Source organism: Protopterus annectens, chromosome 4.part0 (genome assembly GCF_019279795.1).
Source record: "Protopterus annectens isolate FY-2018-M chromosome 4.part0, PAN1.0, whole genome shotgun sequence".
NCBI lineage: Eukaryota > Metazoa > Chordata > Ceratodontiformes > Protopteridae > Protopterus > Protopterus annectens.
In genome coordinates, this window is record NC_056733.1 from 1,062,758,778 (window position 1) to 1,062,773,756 (window position 14,979).

General features: G+C 37.5%; 1 protein-coding gene across 1 annotated transcript in view; it reads right to left on the reverse strand.

Annotated features, from left to right (window-relative positions):
• SLC23A1 (solute carrier family 23 member 1) overlaps positions 1 to 14,979 on the reverse strand; it is a 505,682-nt gene that overhangs the window by 353,029 nt on the left and 137,674 nt on the right. Inside the window, exons 6-7 of the mRNA XM_044069843.1 lie at positions 14,654 to 14,774; positions 14,411 to 14,567 (exon numbers count right to left, since the gene is read on the reverse strand). Of these exons, the coding sequence (XP_043925778.1) occupies positions 14,411 to 14,567; positions 14,654 to 14,774 (278 nt within the window). The remainder of the gene's footprint in view (positions 1 to 14,410; positions 14,568 to 14,653; positions 14,775 to 14,979) is intronic.

The following is a 14,979-nucleotide window of genomic DNA, read 5'->3' on the forward strand; positions in this document are numbered from 1 at the left end:
AACACTACTTGCATACAATATGCAGACGATTCCACTATAATCTGCACTGCTTCCTCTCAGACTGAACTCCTGTCACTTACTCAAAAAGCTTTTTCCACTGTTGAACACTGGTTCTCTGACCGTTGCCTACTCCTCAACCCCAAGAAAACAAAGTTGCTATTGTTCTCACCTACCCACAAATCAACCTTTCTTAACTTCTCTATTACTTCCGCTGATAACACTCTGATTTCTCCTGATTCTACTACAAAACTATTAGGAATAACTATTGACAACAATCTCAATTTTTATTCTCATATAAACAACACAATAAGAGTAATAAACAAAAAGATTGGTTCCCTTTATAGAATCAAACCATTCCTTACACCTGAAGCTTGGACCACCTTAGCTAGTTCTCACCTTATCTCTACCCTTCTATATGCTTCCCCTGTTTATACCAATCTCTCTAAAAATAACCTCAAGAAACATGCTACATCTTACCATAATATTGCTCGATTTGCCACAGGATCCCTCTTCAGAACTCATCACTGTCTTAACCTAAAACAGCTAGGCTGGCTTGAACTTCCTAACAGGCTCATTTATCAACAGCTCTTAACTGCTCACAAAATTCTATATCAGCCTTCTAAAACACCAATTCTCTCTAACCTCATTACGCCTTATAATAACTTGAAACACCTATGCTCTTCAAACAAACTACTGGTTAATATTACCATACCCAATAACTCTGCAGGTGACAGCCTTTTTTCTAACTCTGTTGGAAAAATGTGGAACAAACTGTCATCTGATATCTCATCTTTGTCTAGTCTTCCACTCTTTAAAAGACAGCTGAAAACACATCTCAATAAACACTGGCTTTGTTCCTGTAACAACCTAGATTAACTTTCCTTTTTCCTTTCCTCCTTAATTCCTCCTCACACAACATCCTATAGACATATGTAAAAACAAAAAAAAATATATATATATTTTTTTAAAATATTTTGATTATTTTCTTTTTCACCTTTTTCCATATTATATACTTATATTTTTAGAATTTGTATAGCAAATATCTACTAAACTTTGTTTATGTAATTTCCTGCTATGACTATGCCTGCCTGCATGTGTATCTCATGTTCTGACTCAATGTGTTTATAATGTTTATCTTGTTTTGCCTGTTTCTTTGAATTACTTGTAATACCGTTGGAGCTTTTCTCCCAGGGCCTCCACTGAAAATGGACATATATCCAGCTGGACTAGCCCGGTCAACAAATGTAAAATAAAATAAAATAAAATAAATTATAGTTTTGAACATTTTTCCAGTAAACAATGAAGCAAAACATATGAACCACTAATAACAAAGCTGCCCAATTCAGAACATTTCAACCATAAAAGGCCACTCAGACTTCTGTCATTACAATCAACCAATATCAGTCAATATGCACAATCTCTGCAGAAGTAAAAGTCATCTGAATAATTCCACATTAATGAAATCTGAATCTAATGAAGAGGTTACTGCTAGAAAACAACTTTATATTTCATTGTTTTCATCTAGAAATTCAGTGCCTGCTTCCCTTGAAGAATAAATTGCATATGTTACATTAAAAAATGTAAACTGGTATGTTGAAATAGGGAATGGATGGCAAACTGAAAAACAGGTTCATGGTTAATAGGCATCTCCAGCCAAAGGAGGACATGCTCAGGACTGCAGCACTTTAAAATACAAATGTATATGTTGTGGGAATAGAACCTACAGCCTTCTGCATCAAGATACAAGCATGCTACCTGTTGTGCTATTAACACTGCTTTAAAACTCTATACCACAACCCATTTGCTAAACAAAACAGTTGCAAATTTTAAGCAGACTTGGCATGAGCAGCAGTAAACTTCTCTTCCAACAAAAAAAAAAATGCAGCTAAAATATCAAACATCTGAAAAAAGGTGTAACTATTGTATCCTCCAAATGCTGTACACCAACTATACATAAACATCTAAAAGAGTTCACAAGTATAAAACAGGGCATTGTAATATGAATAAACTTACAGTTAAATTAAACATCTTTGCAATAAGCTGAAAACCAACAAGTTCTTAATACATAACTGATTCACTGGGATAAACACAGGACCAAAATAAGCCTTAAATGTCTTTTAAAACTGTTGTACACTGATGGCAAATCACAAAAAAAAAACACTTGTTATATATGTGCAGCTCTCTATCAGTTTAGCTATCAACAAAGTCAGAGAAAGAAGAAAGTCTACACATACTTACTAATAGATGTGACTGGACAGTGGACACTGGGCAGTGACTGGAGGGTTTTAAATATTTCACCATATGTAACAATATAACCAGAATTTCAGCCAACTGTTTCATGCCAAAAGTTGCTGCTTGCTTTGAACTTGTTAATATGGATTTTGACACATCAACAAAAGCATTGATACAGAACAGAATTTGGAAATAACTCCTGGGAAAGTGCAAAGTGTCCTGTCCTGCCAGCTGCTATGGCAAGTTTGTTTGCTTAGTGTAGTGAACAGTGGAAAACTAAAGACAATGTCAAAGAAAATGCATCTTATAATGTGGTTTCCAAAACACATGCAGGCTTAAAATGTGTCTCTATCCTTCTGGGTTACCAGAAAATCAAAAACTGTATGAGGGTCAGAGCAAGCATATGAGAAGACATCAGGATTGCTCTGCAAAATCAGGGACAACTTAACGTTTTTTTTGTATCTTGATTCACTAACCTGAATTTATTCAGTTCCACTTCCTCTCTTTCCTTTACACTTGAAAAGCGCTGTTTCAGCACATTGAGAGACATTGTGCACCTGTGTGATATACTGCTGCTAAAATGGCTACAGACTGAGCCATAAGCATCCTGTTTTATTTACAGATTATATTCTAGCAAAGCCAGCCCATTTTTTAATCCAGTAAAAACTCACTATTTTGAGAAGCCCCAATGTGTTATCTGCTTGAAACCTTCAGAACATATATATGTGTGTGTGTTATGCGTATGTATTTGTTTGGTTACACTAAATTGCACTTACAATCAATCAGTACATTTTTGCAAGTGAAATCAATAAATTACAGATAAAACCGATGCAGACATGGTCAGAACAATAATTCCCCACAGAAGGTTGACAGAAGTCAAGATTGAACCCCTGAGCTCTACGTGCAGAGATTTTAGCACTGGGACACCATGCTCCTTATTTCTGATCCTTAATGTTGGACCACTAAGTACAATACATTGCTTGTAAATATATATATATATATATATATATATATATATATATATATATTTTTTTTTTTCACAATGTTTTAGAAACAACCATTGTTTTAATCTCACTTTTCTCTAAATAGAGGTAGCCGTATGAAAAAGAACAGGTTGTGATCACCTAGTATGTTCTTTATACACCTATGAACCTATATACATGTCATATAGAACACCTCACTGGCCCTCTTCAAGAGAAATCTTAATGAGTGGATGGGAAACAGAAAATTCACCCCAGGGATTACTCCAGTGGCTCTACTCAACAGAGGCACTGGAAACTAAGGTCGGGTGGCACGTTGCCGGGGTAATCCTATGGGCTAGGCTTGTAAAGGCTCCAGGGCCATTAGCCTAGAACACACCTATGAACCTATGACCCAATGAACCTATGAACCTATATGGAAGCAGAATATTTTTCAATAGCAGGTTTTGACACAGTCCTAAGCAGACTTTGTAGTAGAGATAGAAAAACAAATAAACAAAAAAAAGTGCACCTTACCTTCTTGAAAATCTGAAACTGCTTTGCTATTAGCATTTGTTGTCGTTTTCAAATACACTATCCCATTACTTCATGGAAAATCAGCATACAAATGACCTGGAATTCTTGGATATCTCTGTGCCAATTAACATATTCAGTTACCATATAACTGCTGTCTACATAACTCCTTCTGTGTTTCACACTAGCCATGACACCTAACTAAACCAAACAGCGATCTTAACTAGTGAAACCTACACAGTCATCCTGGATGATTTAACTATCTGTTCATTAAGCATACACCACAAACAACAAATGCCCACATTGTTCTCACTAATATAGCATTAATCTCTTCCACATCAAGGGTATCTTCCCTTCTCTGATTAAATCATATCACAACACTGTCATCATAAATATTATGGCAATTTTAAGAACAGGACCCTATAGTGGAACCATAGTATCAACAAACTCTACAATAAAAATCTTCTGATACTAAAGAATATATTTAAATACATTCATTCTATCAAGAACCTTAAAAAGATCAACAGAGAAGTTAGACACAAAAAAACACAAAATCAAGCATAAACTAAATATCACTACCTCCAGCAAAGATAACCATAAAAGCCTTTTTTAACTCACTAAAACTCATTTATCCTGTTCGCCCCTGTAGTGCGATCCTGGAGTTAGTATATATAGTAAGGGGTGTGTGGGCAGCACAGCACCCCACATTGGGGTGTGTGGGGGGCATAGTCCCCCACCTATTTTAAATATTGTAAACTATAGACATGGATTCTTACAAGTCAAATAAATAACTATTTCCAGAAAATAATATGTACCCACACTGTGTGGGGGGCTATGCGCCTCACACCCCCCAATGTGGGGGGGCTGGGTCCCCCAACTTATATATACTAACTCCAGGATCGCACTACAGTGGGGAACAGGGCATATACCTGTTTAGATTAAATGAGTTTCAGTCAAATGTGTTTTCAGTGAAGTGAACTTTCAGTGAATTGTGCTCAAGGAATTCATTTTCAGTGAAATGAGACTTCGACGAAATGAGTTTTAGTGAAATGTGTTTTCTATCAAAGTAGATCTCTCTCTCTCTCTCTCTCTCTGTATATATATATATATATATATATATATATATATATATATATATATATATATATATATATATATATATGTGTGTGTGTGTGTGTGTGTATATATACAGAGATACATTCAGTTCTAGCATTCCTGTGGTGTCCTCTCCCTGCCCCCTTAAAACCCAGCCTATACCTCCCTCCAAAGGCACCTCTGAAAAGGTCCTAAATACTCTCTCTATAAACAAAAAGTACTAGTTTCCTGAATCCTGACAACATACCAGCCTATCACCTATTCAGCATTAAATATTGCCTCATCAGTTCCATTTTAAACTTATTCAGTCAAACCTTTCCTCTGGTATATGTCCAAGGCCTGGAGAATAACAACAGTAATGTCCTTACACAGGAATGGTCCTACTGTTGGTCCTGGGAACTATTTCCCACTTTCCGTTTTTTTCCAGTCCATTATCCAGGCTACAGGTCACCATCCAAACAAGTTGTACTTAAGATGCCTGCATTGCTCTATCTGCTCTGTTGTCCGATCAAACTCCAAACAGGAAGTACTGCTGCTGACTCCAACACTGTTTCAAATTCGTGCTCTCTTTTTCCCAGCGGGGGAAGACAGCGAGACTGAGAAGAGAACCAATCAGTAGCCATCCAGCCATCCAGCCATCCATGTCACATACATGACTGCAGATGTGGCAGTCTGAGCCCCTTCCACTTTACTGCGGTTACCAACCGCATAGACCTCTGGGCATCTGTACACTGATGCCTTCTCTTCTTAATCTGGACTGCTTTCACAGCAGTCTGGATTTGCCAAAACTATTTTTTTTTTAAACCCAGAACTCGCCGAGCATGCGCAGTTTGAGTTCCAGGACTTTAACAGCGAGTTAATCAGACTCGCAGGCACGGCTAAGCAGCCAATATACAACAGTATGCTAATTTAAATATTTTATTTTTTAAAATGCTATTCTTTCTTTTTCTTTCTTGTCACAGCTGGGAGGGCTGCAGCCCTGCAGTCTGATTGCATGAGCCGCCCCTGCATTGCTCCACAGAAAAAGTGATGTATGTCTTCTGCAGTCCCCAATAATGATGGTAATAAATGTAAAGACAGCTGTTATTAACACTACTGAATGTATGAGAAAGGCATAAAGAATGATTAGTCATTAAAAAAGGTTGTGTTATGTTAGAAATTATAATTGTCAGATGTTGTACTGTAAATGGGAGAAATGGATGGATTATATTTGTCCAATGACACCTACATGCCTTAACATTTTCAATTTCTGTGTTTCCACATAGGAAACACCTTGATTTGATGCCAGCTGGTCCAGCAAATTTATATTTACTAACAGAGATTTGTTGAAGTGCACCAAACATAAAAGGGGTCCTTTACTAAAAAATAATATACTTGCAGCTGCTACGACCTTGGAGTAAGTTGCATTTAGGTATGGGAGAATGTAGGGTCTGATGCTATGGTGGTGAGGTAGTTAGTACTGCTACCTCAAAGAACTTGGTTTAGTTGTTTGTTTCCTGCCTGGGGTGTCTTCCATGCAAATTCTGCATGCCCTCTGTGTAAGGTTTTAGTAGGTTCTCAGGTTTACTCCAACCTGACAAAAACATGCAGGTAGGTGCACTGACAATCCTTCAAATAGCCAGTATGGATGTGTAGAGTGAGTATGTGCTGCTTTCCTGCAATGCTGCATTGGCCTGTCAAAGACTGTCTCTTTGCCTTATTCCCATTAATTGCTAGGATGGGTCTGACACCCCCACAAACTGTGTAGGAGGAAGTGGGTATTTGAAAATGATTGGATAGGGAATTCTCAGTAAATACTGAAGACAGTATTTCCTCACACCTCAGCAACTGCTGTTCATTATGGATCCAGTACTCAGGTTGTTTATAAACAAATACATTTTATTAATATTATCAATACTGAAAACCACAATAATACTAACATTAAAGTCATCAAACTATTAATGAAAACAGACAGTGCATTTTTCTTAATATCACACACATGACAGAGTTTGATAAAGAGTGATGTATGTATAAATGTGTCAAAGAAGAAACTTATTCCAGCAAACATCAGGCATCAGCCTCTTGAAATATATATGGTGAGCAAAGAACAACTTGTAAGTAATAATTATGATTACATTTTGCCAAGATATATACTAACTAAATTTAAATCACTTGAAAAAATATTAAAAAAAGGGTTTCATAAGTTGTATAATAAGTTCCTTGATTTGAGGAAGAGTTGCGCAGACATATTCAGTTCCGTTGCATAGAACATCCTTTATTGTCCAGTTTTTAACTATGAAATATTTTGCTAGTAAGGATATGGCTACCAGTACAATGAAACTAGAGAAAGGAATATTAGTAGGCTGATATTTAGGAAACAAATAATAAAATGGGATTGTTTTCTAAAAATGTGAGGTCCTTTAGTGATTTACATAGTCATCCAGATTTTTTTCACTTTATTACAGTCCCAAAAGATTTGTTTGATATCAACACATCAATCTTTACAGATATTATAAAAGAGAGAGACTCAGAGGCCAAATGAAACACATGTAAATGGAGTATTGCAACAATTATGATAAATCAAAAAATTATACATTAGAAAAGGGAAGGTATCTGTATTTGTCTCCCATAATTTCTTACCTGTTCAGTATATATATCCTTTTCTAATGCCACAGAGAAGATTTTAGAAATTCATACTGGTAGTTAATGGATTTAATAACGATTAAGTCAGTTTAGGGATTAGGAAGAACTATAGAGTAAACTGTGAATTACAGTTAGAGCCATCAGATCTTCTGACTTTTATCTCCATGACAACTTCAGATCTTCCAATGAGCTCAAACGTTCTGTAGGAAGCTAAGTAATGTTTTATCTTTGACCTCATGGAGCACAGATGATGAAATCATAACGTTGTTGTATGTGGTGTTAGAATTATTGAGAACTAGTTGACACAACATAAACAGTTTGATGCGATGAAGATTCTGTAAAAGGTTATCGCTGATGTCGATGAGGTTCAGTAAAGGATGAAACAACTGTAGTTTTGATTTATATTTATTGAAGAAGAGTAATATCCTATGATCTATTGTGGAGCCTTATTTATCCTTGAATTATTTTAATCTAAAGGGGGAATACATTGACTTGAAATTCATCATAGTTGGCAACTTTCATTAACATGGCAATTTATTGTTTTAGTTATCTATTGATGTTTGTTTACTGAGGTAGTGCATTGATCAGAAAGTACCAGTTTCAAGCATAGCCCTGGTGAATACCATCACAGCCATACAGATAAGTGTTAATTAATAGTCTTGTAAAACAAAAATGAACAGAAAAAAAACAGTATTGACAAAAAGTCAATAGATATGAACAAACAAAGAATATATGTAATATTTATAAACATGAGTTAAGGCACAGATGGGTTTCCACTTTTGATGAAAGATGAAAGAATGTGGAAGAAGAAGAGGCTAACTTTTGAAAGGGTAGGAGTAATTAGGTGATACGGACATCTTGATAGCACATACACTGGGCTTGCTTGAGGAAACATTCTTTGAACTGTGCTCTAGATTTGGAGTAGTAGGAGAGGTTATTTTGGTGGAGTAGAAGACTTTCCCAGTGTTGTCATCATATTTGTATCCAGCACCTTGTATACTGAGATTTTCAGTTTGGTCTTGAATCTCATTATGCAAGGACATAGTTCTAAATGTGACCACATCATCAGCATACAGAATTAGAGGTATAAATGGGAGGTCATGTAGTAGTTTGTTGATAAACTCTTAGAAAATCAGAGTAACAAATATGCATATTGCATTATACTTTGTCTAATTGAGATTCTTTAAATATGAATAAACCAATTTTGTCTCTGAAATGGCTGTTGATTAAGGCGTCTTTTAGCAAGAGGATACTCCAGGACTATGACATTTTTTTTTCTTTCGATATATGGATGAACCAGTTTTGTTTCTGAAATGGCTGTTGGTAAAGATGTCTTAGAACCAAGAGGATTCTCCATGGCTTATGACAAATTTTGCCATGTAGTGAAGAAGGAGGGTGTGATTGATTTGGTTAAGGCCTTGTTGAGCTCTACAAAGAGACCACTAGTTAGGTTACTTTTGTCCATGCTTAGCAGGATCTCATCTGTGAGGGTCCATAGAGCAGTCATGTTGCTCTAAAATGTCCAAAAGTCATGCTATTTTAAAGAGAGAAGATGGTTTTGCTGGATCTGTTTTCAAAGCTGGAAGCAATTTATTTTTTCAGGAATCTTATCAAGGCTAGGTAAAATGGACATGGGACAGAACTATGAAGTGTTTTCAGGTTTTGGTTGTTATAGTGGCAATTTGGTCAATTCTATGTTTCATATGTGAGGTATGATATTTTTACTTATATAGAAGTTAAACATATTAAGTTAGGAAACACACAAAAAGGCTTAAGATGAGATTGTTTCATTGGCCAGGTCACTTTTTAGTTGGTTTAGTCACTTTCATTTGAGTCTATAAATTCTACTGCTCATTGCATAGCAGTATTTAGCAGTGCCTCGTATAGACGCAGGTACTTAGAAACCAAATTTCCCCTTTAAAACTTCTTCTGTAACTTTTCCCCATGTTCAGTTGTGCTAAGAGCATCTTGTTTGCATGCTGATGAAGACTGCCACACAAATTCAGTCATACATAGCCTAGCTGTCATTCTTACCCTCAGAACACCCATGTTAGCCTGCTGTAAACCCTTGCTGTACCACCCTTTTGAAGTTCCTCTAAAAAGACCTGACACTATGGATGGGCACATTCCCAGTTTTTCTACTGCCAGCTTGGTAGCTATGGGCATATTGAGACAATGCAGGAATTGTCTTATATTCACTGACTGTCAACTAATCGTTAGAGAAACAGATACAATATATGAGAGAAGTCATTACACAATGTCAGTGGAAGCAAGACTCTCACACAAAAGCACGCAAAATAACAGTCAGTTTGTCAGTAATGTGATCATTAAACCCATCACACATATTCCTGATGCAACAAATAGACCAATATATGCTGAGGCACTTAAAAGCAATATTCCTAAGCCCCAAAGACCTCCTAGACATTCATTCTGCAAAAAGAATCCTCAGCAATGCCAAAAGCATTTCTCCGAACAACACCCAAGACAACACATGCAGCCACACCCTTTGCAGCCTCAAGTACAGACACTTTAAGGCAAGCCAAAATACTATCCATTATTTCAGACATAGGAGACTCCATTGTGAGGCTTACAGATGTCCCCGTCATCAAGCTGAATAAGGAGAAAATCAGTCAGTTGTCTGTCAGGGGCCAGGATTACCCAATTAACGCTGTGTTCAAGTCGTTAGACTCAGTCATAGTCCAAGTGGGTGTAAATAATCTTAGAAGTACCTCCCTGGACTATATGAAGAGAGACATTATGGAGCTCTCAGATTATATATCTTAGGCTGGTATGTTCTTAGCATTACGCAACATTCTACCTTTACCAAAGATGTTATGCTTAGTTTCTGGTTGCATTCCAAGGAGGTACAATATTTGTTAGAATGGGAGGATATGATCAACAGACCATGTTGCTTGCCATGGATTGTCTGCACCTGTCCTCTCTAGGCTTTTGAATACTGACTAAAACATTGTCCTGAACCATGGTGCATTTTTTTGGCAAAGCCAAACTGATAAAGTTTCCAACATAAAACCAACCCAAGGGAAACTAAAGGCATTACTTCTCAATGTCAGGAGCCCAAACAAGAAACTACACACTATCCAGGCTCTGCTCACCCTAGAGAATGTGGACATAAAGCCATGAGGAGAGCATCACGGTAATTCCAGCTACCACAGAGGCAGGAACTAGAGGTGGAATTGTCTCAATCTACATCAACAACAAATTCACCTCAAGACTTGTCAAACAGAACAATGTGTTCAAGCTTCTCCAGGTCAAGATTTGCACAGGCAAAGTCCCATATCATATCCTTGCAAGTGACAGGTCACCCTCTGTGACCAAAGGAGCCTATAACTTGCACTTGGACTTACTGGACGCTCTCACCATTCAACCCATTACCAAATTCAAGGGTGGGTTCAACTACCCAGCTATAACCTAGGATACTTACATGACCCCAAACTTAAAGGAACAGAGATTCCCAGACTTTATAAACACAAGCGCCTTGGACTAGATAGTCCATATGCTCACCAAGAGTGCAAGCACATGGTACTCAAAAACATGACAGAATACTGCACCTCCCCTCCAGTGTCTTCTCTGTAATGTCAGACCACAAAGTTGTTTCCTTCATAATAGAAAATAATTTCTGTGACCCAGACTAACCCTGCAACATTTAGGAACTATTCTAATGCAAACAACTGACTAGTAAGTAACAACCTGCCAAAATTTCAAGTCCCTCAAACTCTGAGAACACAGCTGCCTATGTGGAATTGTTCAAAGAAATCCTTTACAGTCATATTGATAAACGCGTAATGGCAGCTGTGCCCACCAGAAATAAGCCCAGATCTAATTCAAAAATCAAACCACCTTGGTGGAATCCAAGCATAAACAGGTTGTACAACAAAAGAAAAAGTCATACAGAAGATGAGGAAGTGCTACGCCCAGCATGATAAAACTACTCCCATCAATCTAAACAAACAACTAAGATGCAAACTAAGTCCACTAAAGCTAACTCTAAGATAAAAACATCCTCCCAGGTAAAGAACACCCACAAGGCTTTCTTTAGCTATGCCTGAAACCTGAAAGGCAACACACAGCAGTGTGCAGAACTTATTGTAAATAGAACCAGCTACATGGAGCCAGAAGACATAGCCAGTCTGTTGGCTGACAAATTCATCTCCAGTTTAACCTCCCTTTCTCCCTCGGCCATCCCCCAGAAATGCCATCACATAAGCCCTTCACCCCCAACTATCACTAGGGAGCAAGTCCCAGATGCACTCTATTGGCCCCAATAATATCCCAGGATGCCTCCTAAATAGCATGAAATATGACCTGATGGGACCACTAGAGTTAATGTTTAACCACAGCCTCCAGAGAGGCTTTGTGCCATGTGACTAGAGAACAGTAATGGTCATTTTTCTGCACAAAGGCAAGCCATCAATAGATCCCTTAAACTACAGACCCATAAGTCTGACTAGTCTCATATGCAAATCCATGGAAGTAATTATCATGGAAATGATTAATAAGGACATAAAAAACCTTCAAATACTAGATCCAACCCAGTTTCTTTTTGTTAAAAGCATATCATATCTAGTCAGCCTGGTAGACTTCTTTGAGAAGGTCACCAAAGCAATGAATGGGGACAAAACAGCTCATATTGCCTACTTTGATCTGGCTAATGTATTTCACACAATACCCCACTCAGGCATTGTAAACAAACTCATGGATATAGGTGTAAACTCTATGCTACATGCTGGGTAGCCAGCTGGCTCTATAACAGGACCTATCTCTAGCATAAGGGAGACCACCTCTATAAAGATTCCAGTTACTAGTGGTGTCCCTCAGGGTTCTGTGCTGTGTCCACTCCTTTTTGGCATCGACTTCTAGTAAGTCAAGGGTCTCTGGCTTACCAAGTTTGCAGATGATTGCAAACTAGAAGCAGTCATAGAATACTCCCAAGATACTCATATCCTACAGGAATGACTAACACTGAAAATGACTGGTGCCAAAGCCACAGCTTAAGACTCAATGCAATTAAATGCATAAAAGTACCCTTTGGGAAGTCAGCCACCCTAGGAAATTACCTCATTGATAACACAGCTCTAACAGTTTAACTAGTAGTCAGAGATTTGGGTGCATATGTAGATAGTAACCTGCTAATTGACCAACATGTGTCCAAAGTAGTAAGGAAATCATTCTATGTTGCTCAGCTTATAAGCAAGGGCATGGCTTCTAGGTCCAAGGAAGTCAACATTCCACTTTATTCAGCCCTCATCAAAGTCCCCATTCGGTATGCAAATGGCCAGGTGCATGCAACAACTGGAATATCAACAGAGGCTTCTCATAAAAAGAATACAGGACATGAACAGCATGTCTTATACAGATTGCCTCAAAGTAATATCTTTATATTCTGTTTCCTACAAAGTGTTGAGAGGTGATCTATGCCTGGTATACAGGGCATCCTTTGATCCCACTGTGATGGACCTTTTTTATATCTGCAAAACAAACATCATCAGAACTAGCAGATCAAAGAATTTCAACTTTGCTTGTGACAGAAATTGGACATAATAGAGAGACAGGTATGTATCACAGAGATGTCCCCTTCTATTGAATAGGCTTCTTATCTATGTGAAGTTCTCTAACTCTTTTCAAAAGAAAGCTGGGGCAGTGGATGGGAAATTGGAAGTACATCCAGGGGTCTAGCACCTGTGTATCTAATGGACAGATGCAGCCTGTAAATCTTGCCCTAACTTACATATACCCCTTAAAATAACCACTAAGGCACATAAATTTGTGGGATACATTTAGAATGCTTGGTTAGGATTATTAAGGCCCTAGTGGTCATTAGCTCAGTAAACACCTTTGAACCTATGAATAGTAAGACGGTCTTTGCAGTAGCTAATCTTACTGAATGTTTAATAAAGGTTATGATAAGGAAGTGGCTTATTCTGTTATGTTTATTTCGGATTCACTTTAGAAGCTTGAAATACTGAAATATTGAAATTCAGTATTTCGAGCCCATAAAATGGAATCCTGAAAAAAGCGAAACCTCAAAAGCACGAAATTTAAAACCTCAAATACCGGAGGTTTTGAATTTCTTGCTTCTGAGGTTTCGCTGTGGTTATGGATTCAGGTAAGTGTGTATGTGTTAAGGGTGTTGGGTAAGGGCTGTGGTGTGTGCTAGTGTGTTTTGTAGCTGTGATGTGTGTGTGCGAGGAGACTGTAGCTTATGTGGTGGTGTTGTGTGTGTTTGTATGTAGTGCGACCTCAGAGTTAGAATATTTAAGTGGGGGGGTGCAGGGGGGCTTGCCCCCTGTTTTTATGTAGTAGAGAGCTTGTGTTTGTGTGTAGGGAGGAAGGTGTGTGTGTGTGTGTGTGTGTGTGTGTGTGTGTGTGTGTGTGTGTGTGTGTGTAGTAGAAGCATGAAATTCAAAATCTTCGGTGTGCGAGATTTTGAATTTTGTGCTTCTGAGTTTTCGTTGTTTTAAGGTTTCGACTTTATAGCTTCGAAATACTGAATTTTGACATTTCAGTATTTCGAGGATATAAAGTGAATCTGTTTATTTCATATAGAACCAACAGTTAGCATGATGTTATGGTTTAGAACTGAATCTGGAATTTCGAAAAGTATGTTATTATCCTGGAAAAATAACATTTATATTTCATAATAGATATCTAAGCCAGAAGAGTGAAATTATTATTATTTTTTTATGTTGCAGCCAGACTGAATCTTGATCTGTCTTTGAGAGAGAATTCACTAAACTGTGTTTTGTGGTGTCAGGCTGGATCTTTTCCCAACTCATGGAATTGTAAGGCTGAAACAGTGGAAGAATAAATCATCATTAAAAATGTCCTCCTACTGTTGCTTCATGTATCTGGCACTCTGGGTAAATACTTTTAAAATTAAGACTCTCATGATTAAGGAAGATATAAATCAGAAAGTGATTCTATCAAATGAAAACATAAACCTTACTTACATGGATATGGGAAGCGGAACCACGGTGCAATGGACATTATATCTCCTCTTGCATCTGTCCGTGCTTTAAATCCATAGGATTTTGGATCGATGGGAAACACATTGGTTAGTGTTAAAATGTAGCAAAGCAGCCAGACGACCATGATCGCTATTATTATCTAGAAACAACATTTTCATAAAAGAATTATGCTTTCAGAATCCTTAAAATGAACTGTATTTAAATAATTGCTTCTTTGTTTCTTACCGGAAACATTCTGAAGATGTGGATTTCAGTTACTGTGCATCCAGTCCGCCATTTATAAAATGGCATAGGAAATTTGATATTTCGTAGGTACTGAGCAAAAAGGATGATCAAAACAATGGACCTGAAATGTAGAGAAGAGTGCACTTGCCAATAATGCTTTTAAGACAGAAAGTTATAAACTGTAAGCCTTAACTTTGTCAACCAGGTAGGTCCTCTCAGACTGTAGACCTCTTTTCAGGGGTGACCATATACTCATATTTTCTATAAGGGATTTTAAATTATTTTCTAAGTATTGTACTGCATACACAAGGGGCTGGTGTAATTCA